Here is a 27,855-nt window from a genome sequence, read left to right as displayed (position 1 = left end):
ATTTTTCTCCAAGTCTCCGTTGAGAAATGTCATCTTTACATCCATCTGATGTAATTCTAAATCGTAATATGCCACTAATACCATTATAATTCTGAAGGAATCCTTACATGAGACTGGAGAAAATGTCTCATTATAATCAATCTCTTCTCTTTGCGTAAAGCCTTTTGCCACAAGTTGTGCTTTATATCTCTCTATATTCCCTTGAGGGTCAAGTTTTGTTTTGTAGACCCATTTACAGCCTACTATTTTGGCTCCTTTAGGAATTATCTCCAAATCCTAAACTTTATTGGCATTCATAGATTTCATTTCATCTTCCATGGCCTCAAGCCACTTTGATGAATGATCACTTCTCATGGCTTCTTCAAATGAGGTAGGATCATCCTCCATTTGAAATTCCTCAGTGTTGTACACTTCATAATCAGTAGGAATAACTGATTTCCTAACTCTTTGAGACCTTCTAGGGGCCTCCACATTTGGCACATCTTCTGATTGAGGCTGTTATTGCCCCCCCCTCATTTGTGGCAATATGTTCTATAGGATCCTGAAGAACAAGTTCCTCATCATCATTCATTGTTGTCCTAGGCGGAATAACAACAGGTGCTGGCACCACAATATCTTGTACGGTTGGTGCAGCGACAGCAGGTAGTGAGAAAAATGGCTCATGAATCATTGGAGTGGGCACATACACCCGCTTCTCTTCAAGGTCAATTTCTCGAGCTACCATGCTCCCCCTCATCATTTCATCCTCTAGGAAGACAGCGTGTCTTGTTTCCACAAACTTTGTATGTCTATCTGGACAGTAGAAATGAAAACCTTTTGACTTTTCTGGGTAGCCAATGAAATGACAACTTACTATTTAGGGATCTAGCTTCCCAATGTTTGGGTTAAATACTTTAGCCTCAGCAGGACTCCCCCACACACGTAAGTGGTTTAGTGAGGGTACTCTTCCTGTCCACAACTCATACGGTGTTTTGAGCACCGACTTACTTGGTACTCTATTGAGAATATGAATAGCGGTTTTTAACGCCTCCATCCACAAGCTCAATGGTAAGGTGGAGTAACTTATCATACTACGCATCATATCCATCAGGGTACGATTGTGTCTTTCAGCTACTCCATTCTGCTGAGGTTCGCCCGGTGTAGAATACTGGGCTACTATGCCATTCTCCTGTAAGAACCTTGCAAAAGGTTCAGGAACTTGGCCATATGGGGTATACCGACCGTAGTACTCTCCCCCACGGTCGGACCTGACTATCTTAATCTTTAAATTATGTTGGTTTTCAACTTCTGCCTTAAATATCTTAAATTTATCCAATGCTTCTGTTCTTTCTTTGATTGGATAAATGTAGCCATAATGGGAGTAATCATATGTGAATGTTATGAATGAATCATAACCATCCACACTCTTTACAGGAAATGGACCACAGATGTCTGTGAATAATCTATAGAATTCCTGCGCTTCGTTTGGCATCTTTCTTAATTTTCTTTACATACTTTCCTTTAATGCAATCTCTGCATTGCTCTAAATCTGAGAGCTCTAATAGAGGAAGAATATCATTCTTAACTAGTATTTCTATTCTCCCCCTCGAAATATGGCCTAAACGACAGTGCCATAATTTCGACAACGCATCGTGAGCTCTCTTTCGTTTTCTGTTTACATCCGTAGACGAGGATACAATCACATTGTCGCACGCAACGTTCCCATCATCGCATACAACATTCACATCATGACGTAGTGATAACAAATAAAGCTCATTTTGTAAGATAGCAAGACCAACACATGCATTATTAAATGTTATCTTACATTTGCCATTTCTAAAATGGCAATCATATCCATCATTGTCCAAACATGAAACACTAATCAAGTTCCTCTGTAACGAGGGAACATAAAGAACATCTCTAAGTATAAGTTTGAAACCACCAGCAAGCTCTAGAGAAAGATCGCCAACGGCTTCAACTTCTGCTCGGATTCCATTTGCCACTTTAACGTGTCTTTCGCTTCTTTGCGTAGTCCTCGTCGAACGGAATCCCTGTAAAGAATTAGCAACATGAACAGTTGCACCTGAGTCAATCCACCAAGTAGATTTCGAATACTTTATATACAGGGATTCATTTATGAACGTAATAATGTTCTCACCTTTCTTTGCCATGATCATCTTTAAGTAATCGGGACAATCTTTCTTATAATGTCCTGTCTTCTTGCAATAGAGACATTGGTCTTTTTCTACTGTGAACTTGTTTTGATGAGGCTGATGCAGCATGAGACCCTTTTCCTTTGACTTTGAGGAGGAGTTAGCATTATTATTCTTTTTCTTATTATCTTTCAAATAATTGATAGAGTTACCATTGGCAGCTTTCATTCTCTCCTCCTCTTGCACACACATAGCCATGAGCCTCTTCATGTCCCATTTTTCGGGTTATATATTGTAGTTGACAACAAAAGTGTCAAACTCTTTTGGCAAGAAAGCAAAAATCAGATGGATAAGGAACTCTTCCTTGAGAGCTAGATCCATTGGTTTTAGCTTGGATGCCAAATTGCTCATCCTTAGTATGTGCTCTCTTATGCCACCATTACCTAAGTACCTCTCTGTCACCAGCTGCTTTATCAGCTAGATAGCATATGTCTTTGAAGAGCCAGTGAACTGACTCTTTATTCTTTCGAGGTACTCAGTGACGGTGTCACACTCTAGGATTGAGCCCACAACTGCAGGCTCAATCGTGTTCTTTATCACAGCCAAACATTTCTTGTTAGCAGTGATCCACTTCCTATGCTCAAGGTCATAGGACATTCTTTGGGATGCAAAATCCTCTCTTTGGTTGCCCAAGCGGCATCGGCCTCATTTGTCTCTCTCACTGGTGCCACAGGCTTTGTGGGACACGGTGTGGTAACTACCCAGTCCACCTTAGCCAAGATGAAGGCTAGGTCTATCTTTTTCTTCCACTCCGTGTAGTTATCACCTTTGAGTGGGGATCTCTTTGATACAACCCATCAAGTTGTATCCGCCTAAAAACATAATTCATATAGTGTGAGAACATAAATAATGACAATAGTTGTATGCCTTGATTCCAACATTGGTCAAAATTAAAACATACAACTGTTTATACAATAAATCTACATCACCGTTGGGCAGAAATAGAATTAATGTATGACAAAGAACTCATCATAATATTGCCATTAATCAATGTTGGTCAGAATAATAACAATACTATAATCAATTAAAACATATCTATTTTCAAAATTAAATTCTCTCGTTGGTTCGAATTTAATAATGAAAATTACATCTTTAAATACGCAGCGGAAAAATAATCTCAATTTTGTGAATTTTACCCACAGAAAAATTCTCTTTTCTATTTTCTTTAAGTCATTTATCCATTTTCTAGGAAATAAACATTTACTGGAAAAAGAAAAAACAAAAACTGATTCAATTTCATTACTATTCCTACGGCCCAAACGGCAAAACGGCCCACGGCCCGCGTGCGCTGTCTCGCGCCCAGGGCGCAACCTGGGCCTAGGCCGGGAAAGCGGCTTGGCGCTCTATCTCGCCTGGGCCAAATTCGGGTCCAGTGAATCTGCTCCGTCCATCTAGATCCGACGATCGCACGCTTGGTTCGGGCAGTATAACAGCCGACGCCGCGACAACCCCGGAGAAACCCTATCCCATTCTGTGCTGGCCCTTCTCTCTCTTCGCCTTGCTCTATTCTCTCCTCAGCGAAGCAAAACCGAGCATCCGAGCGAAGACAAGCACGAAACGATGGAGCGATGGCGCCGTCGCCAGCCCCCTCGTCGGCGTGCGCACTCCCCAGCGAGTGAGGGCGCCGTCGTCGAGCGGCCTAGCCACGGCGCCCCCTTGGCCGAGCCCGACGAGCAGCTCCCCAGCTCGGCCCTCTTTTCCCGCGTGCCGACGAGGCAGTAGTGCTACACAGTGGCGAGGTAGGCCTCTCCTTCCCCAACTTTCTTTTGGGATTAACCCGATTTGGGGATGGGATCAAAAATTAGGGTTAGGGTTTCGGGGTGGGCACTGTTCTTCTTCCCTAGAGGGACTCTACGGATTTTTAGGGTTCGGCATCGCGTGCCAAGCCCTCCTTCTTTACTTTCTTTTACTCAGTTAGGGTTAGGGTTAGGAAAAACCCTCTTCTTTTCTCAGATCTGAATTGGATCTGATCGATTCACCTCTTTCTTGTCTGTTTACCCATTCTAGATCTAAAACCCTAGAAAATACTGGCTCTGGTACCATTGTTAGCAACTGAAGATGTTACTAGGGATAGATCTGAGGGGGTTTTGTTGTTGAATAGTATCACGAAACCTAGAACGTCTACTAGAGCATGTAGAACGAGAGAAAGAGAAGGAAGGAAGAAGGTGTCAAACCTGACACCGCAGAGGGGGAGGGTTCAGTGGACGCCATGGAGTCGATGTCTGCGCTAGGGCAGCGACGGTCGGATGAAGACGGCTTCGGAGATGCGCGGTGGCGACCGGCGGTGAAGACAGTGTCGATGGAGCGGGCGGCGCGACTGGTGGCTTCCCGTCACTGGTTGCGCCCCTCTCTGATCGGATTAGGGTTTAGGTGTCGGTGGGGAGCTCGGCTCAGGTCAACCTCGTAATAAGAGCCGCTGGCCCCCACCTCTTTTTATAGCGCAGTGTGACAGGGGCTCTCCAGCCATGGTGGGCTGGGCGTCCCCGATCAGAGCGCGAATCAAAGGCCCAACTGGGCCGTTGGATCCAGTTGAGATTAGAGATCAATCTAACACTGCTGACTTGCTCTTGTCTTGCTCCCCGCAACTCAGAAGGTGGCGGCGTGGCCCTTCAGTGCACGCGCGAGGGTTGTCTTGTTCGTCTTGCGAGTTGCGACACACAAAATTGGTTGGCGCGCTGTTGGTCAGCCGCGCCGGAAGTGCGGAGCCCCAGGTCAAGACTCATGAAAGACAATTAATCTTTTATCATGAAACCGCTACTACAGAAACCACATTATTATGTTTGGTTTCCATAAGTCAGGTGACTGAAAACCAGTGACTTATAAGTCATGCCTGTTTGGTTGTAGATGACTTATAAGCTCATGCCTGTTAAGTGAAAGGTGTGGGCCTCACGTGAAAAAGGGTGGCTTATAAGTTTTAAGCATGGGTGAACCAGCTTATTGCTTATAAGCAGGAGTGACTTATAAGTTGGTGGTGTTTGACAAAATCAGTCATTTATTTTACTTTTTAACTTATAAGTAGATGACTTATTTGGAAACAAACGTACCCTTAGTGTTAAAAAAAGAGGCGTGGTGTGCTGTGGTCGGGGTTGACGGCCGGCGAGGAGCTTCCGCGTCACAGATCCAGGGCTTGCCTGCTGTCGGCGTCGCAGATGATCCGAGGCTTTGGCTGGCCGAGCTGGGCCGGTGCGGCAGCACGGTTGCGCGACGCCGGGGTGGAGCAGGCCGGCTCGGCTGGTCAATGGCGTGGCTGCCAGCAGCGGAGATGAGGGCGGAGAGGTGGAGCGGCTGGGGAGATGGAGGCGGGCCTGGGAGTGGTACGGGAGACCAGGAAATCGGATGTTCAGAGGCAGAGATCGGACACCACGGGAGGCTGACGCGGGTCAGATCAAGGGCCACAAAATCGCGTGTTAACAGAATGCAAAACAGCCGTGTGCCGTATAGGATTTCTCTAAAAAAAAGAACTGTTCTGAGCTTTGGACTCAACAATGGTTTAGCGAGTTTTTTTTTTTGAGTCAGTGATGATGCTCGTATTTTCTGCTAATTTATTGGTGACCTATACGTACTCGATCATGTGACTTCTTCAAACTCAAGATTTATTGGTCTAGCCAAGGCGTTTATAAAGACAGAGTGGGAGTTCATGCATTTATGAGAGAGATTGTATGTGCATGTGTCTTACTCCATATATAGGAGTATTTTGGAATTTGGAAAATAACCAAATTCATTCCATTCTGTCATGATAATTAAAGGACAGCACGAACACAATAGTGCACTGCACTTATTAATTAGATTAACGATTTATTCGCATATAAAACAACAATCAGCATACAAAAGAAGAGCACCAGAAAAAAAACTATAATGGGTTTCTATGTGGACTATTCAGACAATAAAAAATTCTAAAGTTCATCGTGCGCAACGGCTATGGGCTTTGTTTGGAAGGACTAGGACTAGTTGTTAGTCATGGCTAAAAAATTAGCCAACTAGTTGTTAGCACATACATGTTTGGATCTTGTGCTAACATAGGAAGAGAGCGGAGAGATAATAGGTGCTATAGCACTTTTAGCCCCTAATAGTTGTGTTTGAAGGACTAGTGAACTAACGATGTGTTGGGGCTTTGGCTAAACTTTAGTCCTCCCATTAATCCTCTTATTTGGATCCTCAAGAACTAAACTTTAGCAACTAGTTGTTAGCTCATGGGATCCAACACAGACCCTATGTATATATATGCAGTTACAATCGTTATCCACTTATTAGCTCACACATACAGTCTAGATAGTAGGGTTATCTTTCTAGGCTATGTTTGGTTTAGCTTCTAAAAAGTGTTCTTCTACTAAAAAAAATAGAACGTCAACCAAACGGGTAGAACCAGAAGCTATTTTTTTTAGAAGCAGCTGCTTTTCCGAAATACAATTTTCATAGCATCTTGGGTTGTGCTGTTGACTTTGATCTTTTTCCAAATGGTTGCAAATAAAGACACGTAGTTGTTTCAAGAAAGATGAAGAGAGATGGGAGGTTTTCTAATTGTTTTAACCAAGCAATTTATTTCCTTTTCACAATACATAACTCACAACTATTTTTTCACGGCTCATAACTGAACCAAACACACACTCTTAAATCGAGTAGGAGTATTCGAATCCTGGTATAATAATTCACATAGAGAGAACAACACAAGATGCCACAAAAGACTTAGGAATAGCCCAATAATGTCACGCAAATCCGATCATCTTTTTGTTGTGCAGATATATATTTCAAGATACAAGTGAATAATATTGGGCTGTTTATACGGGCATCAAGTAGGGAATTGTATCCTACTTCCGTTATTCTAAATTATAAGATATTTTTATTTTTCTATATATATAACTTTTGTTGTACTCTTAAATATATATCATGTCTATAATATATATCTATAAAACCAAAACATCTTATGATTTCGAATAGAGGGAGTACTCTGAGCCAGTGGCCACTAAACCTCCCGGCCGACTGAGCCGGCTATTATAATTTATTTTACGGGTAACCGGCGCCGTTGGGAGCCTGCCAATCATTATTGTTGGGGCAAGGACCTCGATGAAGAACCTGCATGATCAGCGGCGTCCCGGCGCCGCCGAGCTCCATTCGTCCCAGCCACGGATGGCGGCCGTCTCCTGCGTCTGCATCCAGCAGCGGCCTCGCCGCCAGGATCACGTTGAAGCATTGCAACAACAGCACGGCCACCGCCACTGCCCTCGCCATCATCGCCGCCGCCGTCGGTGCCATATGACCAACTGATCGAGGTTGTGTTATATATTTTGTGATCTCGTGCGTGCAGCTGCATGCAGCTGAGCTGAGGTAGCTTGCTTCCCTCTTATATAATAGTAAAATATAGTTTCGTAATCGACGCTCCGAAAAAGAATAAGGACCGACCAGTTAGTCGGTCATGCACCTCATACTTTTACAAGCGTTGTGAACTTCTCTGGTCTAGCAAAAGTATGTCGCAATGCGGTTTTTTCAGCGCTTGCGCGGTCCATTTTTGAATTCAAATCCCGTAACGTTTGAAGTCGATTCGATACTTACTGACCGTTCATATATAACGCTACTCGGTAAGTACCGGCCGGTCGCGCGTACTATACTGTCATGATAACAAGTCCATGAAAAAGTGTCTGTGTTCCCTAAGACTGTCTCCAATGGCGTGACCTAAACGCAAAATGTGACATGTACAGTGTTTTGGGTACCCAAAACCGCCATCCAACATAGGACCGAAACAAGATACGCATTCTGGGTACCCGCGAGTCGGAAGGCAATTCTGCGTCTTCGAAGAGAGACGACGCAAACATGTAGTGGTGGGCCCGTAGGAGCCGTCGGGGCAGGGCGCGGCCAGCTCGACTCGGCGAGGCGGGTCCGCGGCGGAGCGCAGCCGGCGGGGCGAGGAGCACCCGGAGCGGCGCGGCGTGGCGAGGCGGATTCGGGGAGGAGTGGAGTGGGGGAGGCGGGCCGCCGCGGGAGGAGTTGACGAAGGAGAGAGCGCCGGGGGTCCGCCGCCGGGCGCGAGCTCGGGGGAGCCGCCGTCGCTTGGATCAGGGGGGCCACCGCCGCGCGCGCCTGGATAGTGGCGTGGTGTCTTGGGGCGGGCACTGCTGGTGGCCGGGGGCAGCAGTCGGCGGCGAACGTGGTGGTTCAGGCCTCGGGGCGGCGCAGGTGGCGAGCGGCGCGGCGGAGGGTGAAGCCGTAGCTGACGACATGGATGGCTGTCGGCTCCACAGCGGGCAGCGCTGTCGTCGCGGCTCGGGCCTCGGGGTGGCTCAGGTGGCGAGCGGCGCGGCGGAGGGTGGAGCGGAGCCGCAGCGGACGGCTGCCGGCTCCATGGCGGGCAGCGCTGCGGCGGATGGCGCTGGTGTTGCTGGCTCCGCGGCGGCCGGCGCAGGTACCTGGACGCAGGGCCGCAACGAGATGGACGGCGCGAACCTGCTGGGATGGCGGCGTGGATAGGGTTGAGGAGTGAGGCGGACTGCAGGGATTTGGGGCTCATATGTTGGAGAGGTGAATTTATGGGGATGTAACTTTTTTACTGTACATTACCTAAACCGTGAAATGGATCTCAGGTTTGGGTTACGCTGTTGGAGTCAGTCTAAGCAAGACGAAGTTGGGTGCCGGCTTCCAGTTGATAGCTTGGGAGAAAGTGACCGTCGAATTGTAGAGTACGGGATTCCAGATAATTTAAAAAGAAATTAGACTATTTATATTTATAGTTATATGAATGAAATTATCTTAAATTATTTTTGGTGAATTGTTTGACACATCGATGTGGACAGCTAAATGCATGTTAGTAGAGGAAGAGATAACTATCATAATTATATGTGCTAGTTGGTTATAATTGCAAGTTCTAGTGGATTATCGATGTGAATAGCTTGCATGTTGAGAGAAATCTCTAGTGGAGTTGGCTATAATTGCAAGTTCTAGTGGATTGTTGACGTGGATAGCTTGTATGTTAAGAGAAATCTCTAATGAAGTTTAACTTTATAAGAGTATATGATTGGACTCCTTTGGCCTGTATCAGTGTGCCTTGTTGCTTGGGTTTGTGACGAACATAATTCTGGGTCCATCTCAGCGTCTCTCTCATGCTTTACTCGGTCAGGTTGGGCCTATACCGAATGACACCGCTAGCTTCATCAAGTTCACAAGCGGCTATCGTTCTCACTTGTTTACTGCTCCATCTATCTCAAAATAAGTAATATTTTAGGTTTAACCTATACAAAAGATACTAATGTTTATGATACTAAATAAGTATTATTGAATTTACTATAAAATATATTTTTTATATTCTTTCTATTTGGTGTCATAAATATTAATGTTCCTTTCCTATAAATTTGGTCAAATTTGAAATTATTTGACTTAGGACAAATCTAAAGCATCACTTATTTTAGGACGGATGGAGTAGTACTGATTTCTTCCATGCATTATCCGATGGCGGAAGCCTTTTATTTTTAACCTTAACTATTCCAAAAATAAAACTATTTGCATATCTAACACTTTTAATCATGCCTGTGCCACATGGCGTCTTAAAAAACACCGTGTCACACCACACGCATTAGCCTAACAAGATGCACCACACAGGGAGTGTACGAGACGGATGTGCAGGCGCATATTTCACATACAAAGCTTGTCACTCCACTTCACCTTAAACAAGAGAAGTTTTATGTAAAAATATAATTCTCAACGAGATTTATGACTGCAGTTTTGATTTTTTTATTTGAAGTTATCAAGATGATTTTAAAATCAATCCAAAACTCACTGCTACACAAAAGCTTTCTAGAGGCAGCTAGAAAGGATTTGTAGAGGCGGTTGATTCGTCCGCCTCAGTGTGTCTGTCTTTAGATTTAGAGGTGTCTAAATCAATCTCTAGAGATGGCTGGTACCTCAGTCGCCTCTAAAGACTAAATTCCTAGAGGCGGCTGATACTCTCAGTTGTCTCTAGAAATAATTATTATTTTTCTAGAGGAGGCTTCACGCTTACTAACTGCCTCTAAAATCACTTTTCAAAAGTTCAATTTTTTTGCTAAATTTATTTATTTTTATTTTTGAATTCCACATTTGAAATATGGATAAAAAAATCTAGCACGTTTCATTGGATGCTGTATTTATATGTTAAAATCTACTAGAATCTATTCTGTTTTTCTGTTTGGATGAGATTATAGGATTCTAGAATTTTTTATCTGGCTTCTGAAAATCTCCTGCGGACCAAACGGACCTAAGTTTACATTCAGAACATCTGGGCCGGATTGGAACCAAAACTGTCAGCTCTGCTCCAGGCCCATGTAAATTTTTGATGGGATCTCATCCGAACAGGCCTGGACTCCGCCCCCGCCCCACCCCCCACCCCCCCCCCCCCCCCCCCCCCCCCCCCCCGACCCCCACACACGCACACGCACGCGCGTGCGCTCTCTCTTCTCTCCCCCGTGGCGCCGACTGGGCGAACGCCGCCGCCGTCCTCGCCAGGTGCCCAGCTCTCCGTCGGGCCCTTCGACAGATTTCTTCGAGCCCTTATCCGGCTACAAGCACCACCAGGTACGCCCACCCATTCTCTTCCGTTCCTGCTGTGCGAAACGGACCACCCAAACCCTAGCTTAAGATGTTTGTTTTCGGATCTGTTCTAATTACAAGTTTATAGATGATTACACCTAGTAACTTCGATTCTGTTTGCAAAAATTATAGGGTGTACACCCATGTCCTCTACTGCGTCCGCCCCTGGGTGTGGTGGGCATGGACAATGCTGGAAAAGAAAGGGGCGGCGAATTATTTTGTGTATTTGGTCTGGCTTGGGTTCAGAAGTTTGTTAACCTCTCTTTTGCTTTACATTAATTATTAATGGTGGGATGCTTTCTTATTAACAAATAGTAGGATTGTCTTAAGCCATACCATACCATCCCATTCTTAAATATTGAGTATCATTATGAAATGCTGGCATGGTTGTGTATTATTGGGCCTTTTAGCATGTTATGGCAGCATATACCATTCTATCATTTTCTGTTTTTATGATCAGTCTAGGAATTTAAGCTTGTCTGTTTGAATGCACATGCCGCTCTGTACATTACTCTGAAGCTGCATTGTACCATGCCGTCCTTTTCTATTTCATGGTGCCTGTTGTAACACCAGTTGTACCTTTCTGTTCAGAGACTGATTAGGAGTTCAAGGAGCAAATCAATTCATATCGAATATAACCAAGCTTACATGGCTATGGTGCCAAGTGATTCGTCACATCATGGAGTTGTGGACAATAGCCCCAATGGATGTACCCAGGCTAGGTGTGGTGAAGCTAGGAAATTTGGTCCATCGTGGTATTTCAGTAGAAAGGAATTAGAGGAAAACTCTCCATCCAGGAGGGATGGTATTGATTTTAAGAAAGAGTCTAACCTTCGAAAGTTGTATTGCAAGTTTCTACAAGAATTGGGCATAGCGCTTAAAATGTAAGACAGAGACATTTATTTTCTTATATTATATATTGTTGGTTCTTCTTTGTGTTTCACTTTCTATAAATTCTAAGAACACTCTTTAAAATGAAGTGCTACTTTGATGTTTCCATGATGCTGAAGCTTTTCAAAATATGTATCTATATTAGCTTATGTTTGCTTATTTTTATAGTCACTTGTGTGGTGGGATGCACATATCTACAATTGTTTGTGGCAACAATATATATGTATCCTTTTCTCCGGTAAATAGTTGTGTATCTTTGACTAAGGATGGTCATACTGTCATCGAGAAGAGAGAAATTTGCATAGCTGTTATTGTATAATTTGAATTTTGGCATACTTGACAGTCTGGTATTTGAAAATGGACTGAGGTTTTGCTGGTCATTACTTATTTTTGTGTGCATGGTTGATCTTGGTTGTTGCTTGCTAAAGTATGGCATTTTCCTTAGTGGTTATATAATCTTGATGCAATTTGCATTGCTTCTGTGAATCCTTCAGTTTTTTTAAAAGTTTTATTATATCAAATGGATTGTGTGTTCACCAAGTTTGCTAAAGTAAATACTTTTAGCTCATCCTTTTATCTCGTAAAATCTACCTCATCTGTGCTGTTTTTAGGCCTCAAGTGACGATTGCCACAGCAATGGTATTCTGTCATCGTTTTTACCTTCGTCAATCCCTTGCAAAAAATGATAGACGAGTAAGTGTTATTCAATGATTGTCTCTAGTTTTAGTTTTTAATGGTTGCCAAAATTTCCGTTAAGCTTTTAGGTTTGTGCATTGCCTTAGAAACTTTTACATTTTGATATAATTTTATTTTGCTAAGTTTTCAATTATTTGCCTTTTCCATTTTGTATCCCTGACTACTAACAAGATCTTAGTAGTTGATATGACAATTCTCTTGCATTCGTGTTAGAAACCGAATTCTTCTAGTATCTAGTATGATGTGAACTCTTTGATAGTGAGATACTTAGATATAGATTTACTCCTTCAAGCTAGGTATCAGTGTATCACCCTGTCAAATGTATTTTGTTTCTATAGAATAGGCACCAATACTTTTGAATCTAATATCCACACAGATAATCGCCACAGTTTGTTTATTCTTGGCTGGAAAAGTTGAAGAAACACCTAAACCTTTGAGGGATGTCATCTTGGTTTCTTATGGGATGATTCATAAGAATGATCCTAAGTCTAGTCAGAGAATCAAGCAGCAGAAGGTAATGGTTTAATTTGTCTCTTGTTTTGCTCCAGAAGTCCTGACACTATCTAGTTTTTTTCTGAATGATTATTACTGTTCAGCTAATATTGTTTCATACTCTTTACTTGGGAACTAATACATTTTTTTAAACTTTATAATTCATTGTGTCGTACACTTCTAGGATGTGGTTGTATTTTTGTATAGCTATTTATGCAAGAAAAAAATTAGGTTTTAGTCCCATTTTAATATGTAGATTCAAATCTCGCTACAAAGTCTTAATGCGAAAGCAGTTGAGATCCACTTATTGTCCTGGGTTTGAGTGCTCATGCTACTAATATCAATGCTTAACGGTTTATGATGCTTAACAAACATTTACTTACAAAATGATGATGGCCATCATTAGCTTCCATTGTATGCCCCCATTATCAGCTTATGGTTGCTCAAATCATCCCAAGGTGCTATCTAAGCTGAACTCTCTAATCCTGAGAATGTCTTTTTCTATAAAAAAAAGTTATGCTCCTTTGTGTCGAGCACTCGAGCATGAACATTATGATAGTGTTATCCTTTTGCGCTTCCTGCTTCTGAATCTACATATGGAGTTTATTTTCTGCATGCACCAGTTCATATTTGGTTCAAAAGAAAGCCATTTATGTAAGAGTTGTTTCAACTGATATTAGTGCTTACTACTGCCTCTTTCAGGAAATATATGATAAACAAAAAGAACTTATTTTACTTGGGGAGCGAGTTGTACTTGTAACACTTGGGTTTGACCTTAATATTCACCATGCCTATAGGCCCTTGGTTGAAGCAATAAAGAGATTCAATATTGATAATAAAAGTCCACTTGCTCAGGTTTCCTGGAATTTTGTAAATGATGGGTATGCTAATGCTACCTTTTTTTTTTTTTTTTGAAATTGCAGTTCACAGTTGTGTATCAACTACACTTAATGTTGTGCACTGTACAGGCTGCGTACTTCGCTTTGCCTGCAGTTCCAGCCTCATCATATTGCAGCTGGTGCTATTCGTTTGGCTGCTAAATTTCTAAAAGTGAAGCTCCCATCTGATGGTGATAAGCATTGGTGGCAGGATTTTGATATCACGTGTCGACAGCTTGAAGGTTGGTCCATGAAATGTTTCCACCTGCCCTACTTTGTTTATTTGTTCTGCATATGTTTTGATCGTTATTGATTGAATTAGCAGTTTAGCACCATGTGTTTGGTGTGTCAAATTGAATTTTGTTCCTGTGAAACTCCTGGTTTTGAAGGAATGTATACACATCATAGATACTTAACTTGATAACTTCATGTTTTCTTTCTTTACTGCTAGCAGTTATTGACAAACTGCAGCTCCATTGAACTTATATTCAGGCTAAAGTAGGATCACATTGTTCTCCACTGCATTAGTTAAGCACATTGTTTATTTTTTGTTAGCATTGTTTATAAAGATGAAAATATATTTCATGCCATGTTATCGTTTGGGTTTTTACTGTTTCAACTTTTTCATACCTTAATTCATTATACAATTTAATTTCCAAAACTTACTTTTTAGCCACTTTATTTAAATTCTAGCATGCTCGAACCAATTCATTTTTCTGTTGCAGACTGCAGAAGAAAGTAAGTGTACATTGTTATTTAGCCTAAAAAAAGGGCTGGCCAAGCGAGGGACTTGCATTAGGCAATTTTCTGAACATGCTATGATGATATTCTGCCACCAAATATGGAGTTTGATTTTCCATCTCGTGAAACGTTCTTGTTCCTGTTGGGTATTTCTAGGTGCTGTGTCTTCGTATATTAGTACTACCTCCATTCCACAGAGTTACGTTTTGGTTTTGTCCTAAGTCAAACTATCTTATGTTGGACCAAGTTTATAGAGAAGATGAGCAACATTTATGGCACCAAATAGATTTACTATGAAAATATATTTCATGATGAATCTAATGATATTTATTTGTATGATAAATATTATTTTTTTTTCGTATAAGCTCAGTCAAACTCTTAAGATTATTTGACTTAGGACAAAACCAGAATTACACTCTTTGCGGGACGGAGGTAGTATGTTGCTGCCTTTTTTAGGTATATGTTGAAGTTGTCTATAAATGGGATTTTGATAGTGCACACATGCCTTTTGTTAATATTTACCTTAAGAGCTTTGCAATTAGTAACTGGTGAGCATCTTCTGATTTGTACTGGTGCCTTGTTCACATACACCATTTTGGTAAAGGGGGCAAATACCTTACTGTTTGATAGGAACCAACCGATAAACTACTCAAGTCCCAGCTACCTTTTAGCTGTTAGAATCTTTTTAGTAGCCTCTAAAAGGATCAGCAAGCTTCTGTCCTTTTTGAAGCTGGTCTCTACTTGCTATGTATTGTTTAGCTTTGACTAAGCAGTACATGGCAATTCTTGTTTGTTATACTAATTATTATTTATTAACTTATTATATTTATTAACTTATTATAACAATGTAATCTGACATGTGCTTTTATCTCTTGGGTTCTAAGTTGCATCTGATCTGATGATAAAACATATTCGTTGTCCATCATTGCAGAGATTAGCAGTCAATTGTTGGAAATGTATGAGCAAAACCGTACAACACAGGCACAATCATCACAGGGAAGTGAAGCCGAAGGGAGCTCTGCTGGTGTGTGTAATCAACGTTCATCTGTAAAGTCTGAAGCAAATTCCAAGGAACCATCTGCTCATGGTTATCTTCAGGCATCCAGATCGCAAAATTTGCAGCATTCGTCCTCAACAAGCGCTTCAGGTCACCATGACGATGGGCACTCAAATTCAGACAAGCATATTTCTGGCCACAAAATGCTGCAAAATGACAATGCTAACCATGGTGGCAGCAAAGAAAAGAACAAAAGTGGAATCAAAAGTGATACTGGTATGGACAGATTGCACCATGACAAAAAGTTCTCGCCTGGACATCGTTATCCAGTGGAAGAACATCAACCGCATCGATCGGATGATAATTCCAATGAAACAAGAGATGGTGTTGGTGGCATTGAAGCTCCTGTTGTGTCAACCTCCAGAATGGATGCAATGAATAAAATTGACAAGGATAAGGTAAAAGCAGCTCTGGAGAAGCGAAGGAAATCGAAAGGTGGTTTTGCCACAAAGGTAAATTTGATTGATGATGATGATCTACTTGAGAGAGAGCTAGAACAAGGTGTTGAATTGGCTGTTGAGGTTGAGAAGATTAAACAGGATAAGAAGCAGAACTTGTCCAATGGTAGCAAGCATCCATCAGACCTTCAAAACACTGACCAAGTAATGGAGAATGGTCACCATGTCAAGCAGAGTCTACCAACAACAGTGGAAGACATGGGCTGTCTGATGGACGGTAAACATCCTTCACCATTTGATAAGCAAAATGATGTTCCTGAGCACAAGTCACAGCAGCTTGATGACACATTGAAGCACCAAAAGGGCTATGACCATCCTCAACTTGTAGGAAACCCTGAGCAGGATGGAAAAGACTATAAGAGACCTAAGCTCGATGGGTAGGTTTACATATGATTTTGGATGGGTTTTTTGGGAGGTGACATGAATTCATTGTATGATGACGAATACATGTTGATGAGCATGTATCTTCTTCACTGGTGCCTGAAGATGCTGCACACAAAATTGCTGTGCTGTGGAACATCAAGATGATGTATCCTGCAACTGATTGCAGTTTACAAATTGAGGAAAGTCGGGCAGCAATATTTATTAGGTTCCAACAAACATTGGTATATATGAACGAAACATGCTCTGATGCTCATGCTTCTGGTAACAGTTGCATTCATTTCTTGTATGTGATGTTCTGGTTAAAGCGATGCAAAGGTTTTGGCAAGGGCATGATGATTGTCCCTATCAAGGTCGCAAATATTCGCGCAGCCTTCCTTTCCATTTTCCTAATTAAATGATTTCCCTTTTTTTTTTATCTCTTCACCATTTTCACTTTTAGAAGTTTATATATTTTCAGATAATAACTCCGCCTATGGTGGGGCGCCTTTGGTGTCCCAGCATAGCAGGTCCCAAGCCCTGGTAAAGGAGGAGGGTTGTGTTAGACGTGGCGAGCCAATGTAAAAACTTAGCCACTTAAATGGAGATGAAACCCGAAAGAAAATCGTTGGGGCGTAACCCTCTTAGCGACGCGCCATATCGGAACCCGGGTATGGTGTTAAATGGGCAAGGGCCGGGTCGTCACCCCCGTGACGCGCCGTGTCGTGATCTGGGCATGGTGTCAAGTAACCAAGGATCGGGTCGTCGCTTCCTTAGTGGCGCGCTACATCGGCGCCCGGGTGTAGTGAAAAATGAGCAAGGGTCTTCGCATCAGAGTCGACGGGTGCGAAGGGTAAGGAAGCTAGTCGAACCAACTAGGATCCGTTTAGGTAGTTGGAATGTAGGGTCACTTACAGGTAAGTTAAGAGAATTAGTTGATACCGCGACTAGGAGGCGTGTAAATATATTATGCGTTCAAGAGACTAAATGGAAGGGTCAGAAGGCGAAGGAGGTGGACAATACAGGTTTCAAGCTTTGGTACACAGGGACAGTCGCGAATAGAAATGGAGTAGGAGTTTTGATTGATAAGAGCCTCAAGAATGGTGTGGTGGGAGTGAGAAGGCAAGGAGATAGGATTATCTTAGTCAAGCTTGTCGTTGGTGATATGGTATTGAACGTAATTAGTGCGTATGCCCCCCAAGTAGGCCTCGACGAGAGTGCTTAAGAGACAGTTCTGGGAAGACTTAGATGGCCTGGTTAGAGCTATACCTAGTAGTGAGAAGCTTTTTATAGGAGGAGATCTTAATGGACATGTAGGTACTACAAGCGCAGGTTTCGAGGCAGTTCATGGAGGTTTTGGGTATGGTAGTAGGAATCAGGAGGGGGAGGAAGTTCTGGACTTCGCGGTAGCTTTTGACCTGATGATAGCCAACACTTTCTTTAGAAAGAGAGAATCTCATCTAGTGACCTTCAGTAGCGGACAACACTGTAGCCAGATTGACTTTGTCCTCGCAAGAAGAAAGGACAAACGAGCATGCTTGGATTGCAAGGTGATACCAGGGGAGTGTGTTGTTTCTCAACATAAGCTTTTGGTGGCAGATTTTCGTTTTCAGGTGCGTGCCCGTAGGGATAAACAAGCTAAGATTGAAAGAACAAAGTGGTGGAAACTGAAAGGGGAGACGTCAGAGGTATTTAGGGAAAGGGTTATCAAAGAGGGCTCTTGGAAGGAAGAAGACGACATAAACAATATGTGGGACAAGATGGCAACCAACATTCGGAAGGTAGCCTCAGAGGTGTGTGGAGTAACCAAAGGAAGGGGACGCGAGGCTAAAGATACTTGGTGGTGGAACGAGGAAGTCCAAAGGGCTATTAAGGAGAAGAAAGAATGCTATAGACGCTTGTACCATGACAGGAGTGTGGACAACATAGAGAAGTACAAGGTGGCAAAGAAGACTGCAAAGCGAGCTGTAAGTGTGGCAAAGGGTAGAGCGTACGAGGATCTTTACCAACATTTGAGTACGAAGGAAGGAGAGAAGGACATTTATAGGATGGCTAGGGTTCGTGAGAGAAAGACACGGGACTTCAACCAAGTTAAGTGCATTAAGGATGAAAGGGAGCATCTCTTGGTAAAGGAGGATGAGATCCGACATCGATGGCAAGAGTATTTTGACAAATTGTTCAATGGTGAGAATATGGACACAACCTTTCAGTTGGATGACTCTTTTGATGACACCAATAGGCGCTTTGTGCGGAGAATCCAAGAATCTGAGGTCAGAGAGGCGTTGAAAAGGATGAAAGGAGGTAAGGCGATGGGACCGGATGGTATCCCAATCGAGGTGTGGAGATGCCTCGGGGACATAGCTGTAGTATGGTTAACCAAGCTGTTCAACCATATTTTTCGATCGAACAAGATGCCTGATGAGTGGAGGAGAAGTATATTGGTACCGATCTACAAGAATAAAGGGGATATTCAAAGTTGTACAAATTACCGGGGAATTAAGTTGATGAGCCATACTATGAAGCTATGGGAGAGAGTTATCGAGCATCGCTTGAGAGCAATAACGCGGGTCTCTATGAACCAATTTGGTTTCATGCCCGGAAGGTCAACCATGGAAGCCATTTTCTTAATAAGACAAGTTATGGAGCGGTATAGGGAGAAGAAGAAGGACCTACACATGGTTTTTATTGACTTGGAGAAGGCTTATGATAAAATACCAAGGAATGTTATGTGGTGGGCTTTGGACAAACATAAAGTCCCAACGAAGTATGTCGGGCTCATTAAGGACATGTACAACAATGTTGTGACTAGAGTTCGAACAAGTGATGGAGACACGGATGACTTCCCGATTAGGATAGGACTACATCAAGGGTCAGCTTTGAGCCCTTATTTGTTTGCTTTAGTGATGGATGAGGTCACAAGGGACATACAAGGGGACATCCCTTGGTGTATGCTTTTCGCGGACGATGTAGTGCTAGTTGATGAAAGCCGGACAGGAGTGAATCAGAAACTGGAGTTATGGCGGGAGACTTTGGAGTCCAAAGGTTTTAGACTTAGTAGAACTAAAACTGAGTATATGAGATGTGACTTCGGCACTACTACTCGGGAGGAGGAAGATGTTAGTTTGGAAGGTCAAGTAGTGCCTATGAAGGATACCTTTCGATATTTAGGATCAATGCTACAGAGGGACGGGGATATTGATGAAGATGTTAGCCATAGAATCAAAGCAGGGTGGATGAAGTGGCGGCAAGCGTCTGGTGTCCTATGTGACAAAAGGGTACCACAGAAGCTAAAAGGCAAGTTTTATAGGACGGCGATTAGACCTGCTATGTTGTATGGTGCAGAATGTTGGCCTACGAAAAGACGACATATTCAACAGCTAAGTGTCGCGGAAATGCGTATGTTGCGTTGGATTTGCGGTCATACAAGAAGGGATCGAGTTCGGAACGATGATATACGTGAGAGATTAGGGGTAGCGCCAATTGAAGAAAAGCTTGTCCAACACCGGTTGAGATGGTTTGGACATGTGCAACGGAGACCTCCAGATGCACCGGTGCGTAGTGGAATCCTAAGTCAGGATAGTAACGTGAAGAGAGGCAGAGGAAGACCGAAGTTGACTTGGGTAGAGGCAATAAAAGGAGACTTGAAAGGATGGAATATACCTAAAGACTTAGCCTTAGATAGGAGTGCTTGAAGACAGCTATTCACGTGCCTGAACCTTGATTGTTTCTGTTGGGTTTCAACTCTAGCCTACCCCAACTTGTTTGGGACTTAAAGGCTTTGTTGTTGTTGTTGTTGTTGTATATAAAGAGATAAGACTGAGGGTCAGTTTGTGGTGGTTGTGCTGCAATAAACTGCAGCAAGAAGCAATTAAAAATACATTGTAATTTGTTTTGGAAACTAAACTGAGGTTTCATATATTCTGCTACCTATTATCTGACTGTTGTTTCTGTAATAACTGATCTATGCTAGTGTTGGGGTAGGCTAGAGTTGAAACAAGTTGGGGTGATGCTCGTGCTCAGTACCGACTTGTTTGGGTTTCAACTCTAGCCTACCCAACTTGTTCGGTACCGAGCACGAGCATCACCGTGGGCCCAAGCGCGGCACCCGGCACACACAGCCACGTGCCCATGGGGATCGCGAGCTAAACGGGCCTCGGGCCTTCCTCTCTCCCCTGCGCTAGTCGCGATTCGCGAGGCTGGTGGGCTGCGTTGCCTCCACAGTCCACACTCCCATCCTCACCGGTCACCCCGCGTCTCTCAAACTCAAACGCGATTTGGTAGTGCTTCGCAGCTGGATTATCCCCGCGGCCTCCACTCTTTGGCACGACACGATGCGCACGCAGATCACCGGGTCCGCCGAGTCCCACAACCAGTCGCTGCCGACCACCCCTGTCCGCATGTAATGTACACAAGCAATTGAAAAACCGAAGAATCAAAATCTTGCTGGGCATAGGTGACGAGTGCTTCTTCTCACGACTTGTGCTTGAGAGGCTGAGACCTGAACATAAATTAGAACTGGTGCTGATATTCTTGAATCTTGATCCATGCCAGAATTCTCAATTATACCATGTAGGATAAATACTGTGATCTCAGATACAAATACCTTGGGGCGGTGTTAGTAATAACATGGAAGTGGATCAATTGTTTGATGCAAGTATTCACATTCTGCTGAAGTGAGGATGACCTTTGTTGTTTTCCTTTGGCAAAACGCCAAAACTATTACCCCTCCGCACCCGAGAGTTTCTGATGTAAAACACTCAGGGAGTCCGGGATAAAAAGGCAACACTTTCATATCAAAGCTGTGACCAAGCAAGTCTGAGCAACACAAATAACATTCAGATAATATCTTACATCCTGACAAGCGACAAACGCCATTACTCACGTAGCTTAGCATATAGATCGATCATCCAACGGGAAAAAAACAATTGAAAGGGGACATCAACTGGTATGATGATGCCACTGTTATTATTGTACTAGTTAATAATACGATTTCAGAAAACCACATCTGGATACACGCATGCACAACACAGTGGAGCCTTGGGAACAATAATACAAGGCACTGGCAATTTTCTGTAGAAAGGAATTCTGCTGGGGACATCTGAATCGGAGATTGCTTCAGAGAACTATTCAAGACAAAAAAAAAAATACCAATCACAAAATAGCTACACAACAGTTGTCCTGCCTTCTCCTCAAAAAAAAAAAGTTGTCCTACCTGCACAACAAACTCAATCTATGCATATTATCCATTAATCATTACAAAGTCAACAGCCAAGAAGTAATGTCTGTTAGAGTAACTTAGTATTGGTGGAGTTTTAAGCAAATATAAATATCAGCACTGTAACCAACATGAAAAACATTGAGAAACCCCTAAATCTGTATCTAAATTACCCAATTATGTCATTATGAAATATAATAGAAAGTAACTCCTAATTGTATCAAGCTGGGCTACTCTACGACCAATGTATGAAATAAGTGTTGGTGCAATCTTGAATTTAAAGCATATTGTCACAGGTCTACTAACCATATTGCCTGAACATACCGTGAAAATTCAGTTTCCTGACATGATACAAACAGTCAAGCACACAGATAAAAAGTTCATTTTAACTAGGATAACTTAAGCTCAAAAGGTACTGCATATTTAGAGTACACATATGAATAAGTTGACGGAAGAACATAGAAGTTCAAGCTTGACTACATCCATCTGAGTATTCTCCGGTTCTTCGATTTTCTGGAATTGATCAACAGCAGATGCTTCACTCTTGCTCTTCCTCTTCTGTGGCAGTTTGTGTGCAGTCTGATGTTAGAAAACCAGGAAAGCCACACTCCAACTTTTTGTCCGGGATCCAAGTTGGCGTCTCCTTCCAGCCAAATTGAATGTATTTTCTGTACCTGAACAAATCATCAGCTACATCGAATTTTCTACTCCAAGTATTACCTAGGTAGGATAGGCTGTAGTATGGGGACATATATGTAGAAGTGCTAACTCCAATTTGACAGCAGACAGCCACGACGTGAGAGCAGGGTCTGTGAAGAAGCCGCGTCTTGTTGCATGAACATGCAGCACGTTTTCTGATTGTGCATGCTCCAAACTTATTCACGCTACCGGTAGATTTTGAATACAGGTGAACAGCTACACGCTTCTGCCCTGACCGAACCACAAACTTTTTAACATCATCCCCCAATATAACATTGTTGCCCTTTGTTTTCATGCAGGTCACCTGATGCACCTGGGCCTTCTGCATTTTGAGATTCATTTCATCCTGGACACGTTGAGGGAACTCCATTGCTGGGTCGTTGATTGCTTTGTTTGCTGCGGCACTTGTGTTTTTGAAGTACTCTACAATCCTCTTGAATGTCACCTCCACTATGGCACAGAGTGGAAAGCACTGTACCCCTTTTAATACATGGCTATGCTTATATATTTCAGATATATCAGTGCCCATGATGCCATACCTAGAACTATTTGTGTCATGCAACAGTGACCACTTCTCCTTTGGTTTCAGATGGATCCAATCAGAAAACTTTGTTATCTTCCTTTGGCTGTCATCTCCGTGATTTCCTTCTTCCCCATCCTGCACTGACTTCAGTTGCCTGCATGGTGCCTCAAGTTCAGCCTCATCATGCTCGCCTGACCCATGCTGCATTTCCTGACTTGTACTGCTTTCTTTTTCTGCCATATATTTCGATGTCAACTCATCTAGCTCCTTCCAGATTTCAGCAAACTTACTTGGTTGCTTCTGCTGGCAAAGCCTCTTGAACATCGTCACCAGCTTCTTGTCACTAAAATACTCCAAGAAGTTTTCAGCAAGGTGTAGCATACACCACCGGCTTCGTACATCCCTCCATGGGTGCAGTTCATCAGCGTTATTCTGAATATCATCAACAGCATTTACCAACTCCACTTTACAGTCATGGATAATGCAGACACGAGAGCGCTCCTTCACGACTGCTTGCCTCACATTCCTAAGAAACCAAAGCCAGCTTTCCTTTGTCTCTCTCTCGGCAATAGCAAATGCTACTGGAACGACGCAATCATTAGCATCTAATGCAAGGGCAGTCAAAGCCTCCTTGACGTTTCTCTTTGCGGCACAGCAATGTAGACGCCGGTGCCGCGGTCTAGTAGGAGTCGTCCAGCGCGGTGGAGAGAAGTCCAGTGACGTCGGCGATGTCCTGCAGGGGCGAGGCAGAGGCGGCGGTGGTTGGGGCACATCCCGTCGCTGGCAGCATCTCTTTAGATCGGTATTAGGGTTTCTCTTTGGGTGGGTGTGGCGGCTCCGGTCAACCTCGTCATCCGAGCCCTCACCCCCACCTTCCTTTTATGTGTGCTGTGCGACAGGGGCCCTCCAACCGAATTAGGGTTGGGCTCCCCCGATTAGGGAGCAGAGATAGGGCCCAATAGGCCGTTGGGCCTATTGGTGGAGATCAACTAACATTCTCCCCCTTGATCTCATTCCATCTTTCACTTTCATATCATTTGCTTTTGTTCATTCCATTACAGATTAGCTCATAGAGCATGTCTCATCGTCACGGTCCATTGCCGATAGACTTAACAGCTACAACTCACTACTCTGTTCTGAAATAGATACTTATCTTTGGGCCTTCTTTTGTCCAGGAATATTTTAGGCTTTCCCTTAAACCCAAGCTAGCTACATGTTCTCTGAACACCACGTCCTCTGAACATGTTGGGTGGTAAGCCTTTTGTAAGCGGATCCGCGAGCATCCTTTCTGTTCTCATATGCTCAAGACTTATGACTTGATCCTGGACTTATCTTTCACAACATAATACTCTATGTCAATGTGTTTGGCAGCACCACTTGACTTATGTTGTGAGCATACTGTACTGTCAGATTATAATCGCAGTATTACTTTAAGTGGTCTATAGATGTCGTCAACCACCTTCAAACCGGGTATGAACTTCGTTAGTTAGTTCACCTGCCCGTTGCCTCATAACATGCTACAAACCGTCATACATTGTGGACGATATAGTGACAGTTTGCTTTGAGCTTTTCCATGAAATAGCTCCCTTTTGCGAGATGATAGAAAATCCACGTCTGGATATGCATTCACTCTCGCATAATCAGAATCTGAATATCACACCATGTGGAGTGAATCAGATCTTCTATATGTCATCATGAGGCCTTTCGTTCCTTGCAAATAACGCAAGATTTTCTTTATCAATTTTAATGTTCTATTCCAGAATTCTTCTGGAATCTGCCAAGTAAAACCCGGTAACAAATGCCAAGTCAGGGCGTGTACATACTTGAGCATGTTGCAAGCTTCCGACAGCTGAAGCATATGGAACCACTTTCACTTTATCAACTGAGCTCATATTGGTTCCTGGGGCATTGAAAATCCCCATATCTATCGCCCTTGACTATAGGAGCAGGTGAGGAACTACATTTGTGCATACTGAATTTCTTTAAGATCTTTTTCATGTATGCCTTTTGCGACAGTCATTATACCCTTTTCTTCTATCTCGGTGAATCTCGATCCCTAGAACGAACGAGACTTCCTCAAGATCTTTCATATCAAGTTTTGAGAACAAAACTTCTTTGTCTCCTGTAGTAGACTGACATCACTACTAGCAAGTAAGATATTATTTACATACAGGATAAGGAAGATAAACTTCCCAATCTTAAAGTTTGCATAGACACAATTGTCCTCTACATTCTCTTTAAAACCCAAAATTCTTTATTGACCGATCAAACTTCAAGTACCACTGTCTTGAAGCTTGCTTTAATCCATAAATGGATTTCTTTAGGCGACATCCCATTCGTTCTTTTCCTTCCATGACAAAACCTTTCGGTTGTGCCATGTAAACATTTTCCTCCAAGTCTTCGTTGAGAAATGCCGTCTTTACATCCATCTGATGTAATTTTCAATCGTAATGTGCCACTAATGCCATTATGATTCTGAAGGAAACTTTACATGAGACTGAAGAAAATATCTCATTGTAATCAATCTCTTCTCTTTGCTCAAAACCTTTTGCCACAAGTCGAGCTTTATATCTCTCTATATTCCCTTGAGAGTCATGTTTAGTCTTGTAGACCCATTTATAGCCTACTGTTTTGACTCTTTTAGGAATTATTTCCAAGTCCCAAACTTTATTAGCATTCAATGATTTTATTTCATCTTCCATGGCCTCAAGCCACTTTGATGACTGATCACTACTCATGGCTTCTTCAAACAAGGCGGGATCATCCTCCATTTGAAATTCTTTAGTGTTGTACACTTCATAATCAGCAGAAATAGCTGATTTTTTAACTTTTTGAGACCTTTTAGGGGCCTCCTCTTTTGGCACATCTTCTGTTTGAGGCTGTTGTTGCTCCCCCTCATGTGTGGCAATAGGTTCTATAGAATCCTGAAGAACAGGTTCCTCATTTTCATTCATTGTTGCCACAGGTAAAATAACAACAGGTGCTGGCACCATAGTATCTAGCACTGTCGGTGCAGCTACAACAGGTAGTGAGAAAATTGGCTCATGAATCATTGGAGTGGGCGCTTACACCCGCTTCACTTCAAGGTCAATTTCTCGAGCTACCATGCTCCCCTTCATCAATTCGTCCTCTAGGAAGACAGCATGTCTCGTTTTCACAAACTTTGTATATCTCTCTGGACAGTAGAAAACGAAAACTTTTTGACTTTTCTGTGTAGCCAATAAAATGGCAACTTACTGTTTTGGGATATAACTTCTCAATATTTGGGTTAAATACTTTAGCCTCAGCAGGGCTCCCCACACACACGCAAGTGGTTAAGTGAGGATACTCTTTCTGTCCACAACTCATACAGTGTTTTGAGCACCGACTTTCTTGATACTCTATTGAGAATATGAATGGAGGTTTTAATGCCTCCATCCACAGGCTCAACTATAAGGTGGAGTAAATTATTATACTGCCCACCATATCCATCAGGGTACGATTGATTCTTTTAGCTACTTTATTCTGCTGAGGTTCGCCCGGTATAGAATACTGGGCTACTATACTATTCTTTTAGGGTATGCCGATCATAGTACTCCACCACGGTCAGACCTGACTGTCTTTAATCTTTAATATCTTAAATTTATCCAATACATCTTTTCTTTCTTTGATTGGACAAATATAGTCATAATGGGAGTAATCATCTGTGAATGTTATGAACGAATCATAACCACCCACACTCTTTACAGGAAAGCTGATCACAGATATCTGTGTGAATAATCTATAAAATTCCTGCGCTTCTTTACATACTTTTTCTTTTATGCATTCTCTGTATTGTTCTAAATCTGAGAGCTCTAATGGAGGAAGAATATCATTCTTAACTTTTCTTTCTATTCTCCCCCTCGAAATATGGCCTAAACGACATTGCCATAATTTCGACAACGTATCGTGAGCTTTCTTATGCCACCACTTCAGCTGAGTAGCATATGTCTTTGAAGAGCCAGTGAACTGACTCTTTATTCTATCGAGGTACTCGGTGACCGTGTCACACTCTAGGATTTAGCCTACAATTGCAGGTTCAATCATGTTCTTTATCACAGCCAAACTTTTTCTTGTTGGTAGTGATTCATTTCCTATGCCCAAGGAGTCATAGGATATCTTTTGGGATTTAAAATCCCTCTCTTTAGTTGCCCAAATGGCATCATTCACTTTTGTCTCCCTCACCGGTGCCACAAACTCAGTGGAACACGGTGAGGTGACTACCCAGTCCACCTCAAACAAGATGAAAAACCAGGTTAAAACTTTCCTTAACATAGAAATAACATCATTTGCATGCCTTGATTCCAACGTTGGTCAAAATCAAAATATACAATTATTCTTATACACTAATTCTACATCACCGTTGGGCAGAAATAGAATTAATGCATAACTCTTTAACATTCACAACTGTTCTTACACACTAATTCTACATCACCGTTGGGCAGAAGTAGAATTAATGCATAAATCTTTAACATTAACAACTGTTCTTATACACTAATTCTACATCACCGTTGGGCAGAAGTAGAATTAATGCATAAATCATTAACATTACGATATTGTTATTATCAACGTTGGTCAGAAAATAACAACATCATAATCATGTCAAATCTCTTTTTCTCTCCAATTAAATATCACATTGGTTCAAAATAACTGGAGAATCAACGTTTTCTTTAGCAGCGGAAAAATCTCTTTTTCTCCAATTAAATACCACATTGGTTCAAAATAACTAGAGTATAAACAACTTTTCTTTGACTGTGGAAAAACTCTTTTTTTCTTGAATTTTACTCACAGGGAAGATTGTAATTTTCTATTTCCTTTAATCCATTAATCAATTTCCAGGAAATAAAGATTTACTGGAAAAACTTTTCTTTTCTCCAGTTAAATACCACATTGGTACAAATAAACTGGAGAATATACTTTTTCTTTAACAGCGGAAAAAACTTTCAATCAATTTCTTGAATTTTACCCACAGGTAAAATACCTTTTTCTATTTTTCTTTTGAGCCAATTTGTATTTTCAATTTTCCAGGAAAAAGAAAAAACCGAAACTGGCTCTTGCTTTTCCTGTGTCGGCCCAAAATGGCAA

At 42.4% G+C, this 27,855-nt stretch overlaps 1 protein-coding gene across 3 annotated transcripts; it reads left to right on the top strand.

Annotated features, from left to right (window-relative positions):
* Positions 1-10,595: 10,595 nt before the first annotated feature.
* On the top strand, positions 10,596-16,795 carry LOC136552479 (cyclin-T1-4-like). 3 transcript variants are annotated; one of them, XM_066544054.1, is made up of 8 exons: positions 10,596-10,727; positions 10,875-10,990; positions 11,334-11,626; positions 12,245-12,326; positions 12,706-12,843; positions 13,524-13,702; positions 13,790-13,941; positions 15,372-16,795. In XM_066544054.1, exons 2-8 carry the CDS (start codon positions 10,886-10,888, stop codon positions 16,334-16,336), a joined length of 1,914 nt encoding a protein of 637 aa, XP_066400151.1. In that variant the 5' UTR covers positions 10,596-10,727; positions 10,875-10,885; the 3' UTR covers positions 16,337-16,795. The 3 variants fall into 3 exon arrangements, with proteins under 3 accessions (XP_066400151.1, XP_066400157.1, XP_066400165.1); XM_066544060.1 differs by having other exon boundaries at positions 10,875-10,971; positions 15,372-16,794; XM_066544068.1 differs by lacking the exon at positions 10,875-10,990 and having other exon boundaries at positions 10,597-10,727; positions 15,372-16,793.
* The last annotated feature ends 11,060 nt before the right edge of the window (positions 16,796-27,855 follow it).

This window comes from Miscanthus floridulus, chromosome 1, assembly GCF_019320115.1.
Source record: "Miscanthus floridulus cultivar M001 chromosome 1, ASM1932011v1, whole genome shotgun sequence".
Lineage (NCBI taxonomy): Eukaryota > Viridiplantae > Streptophyta > Magnoliopsida > Poales > Poaceae > Miscanthus > Miscanthus floridulus.
The sequence above is the reverse complement of the archived record's forward strand: the minus strand, read 5'-3'. Positions and strand labels throughout refer to the sequence as shown.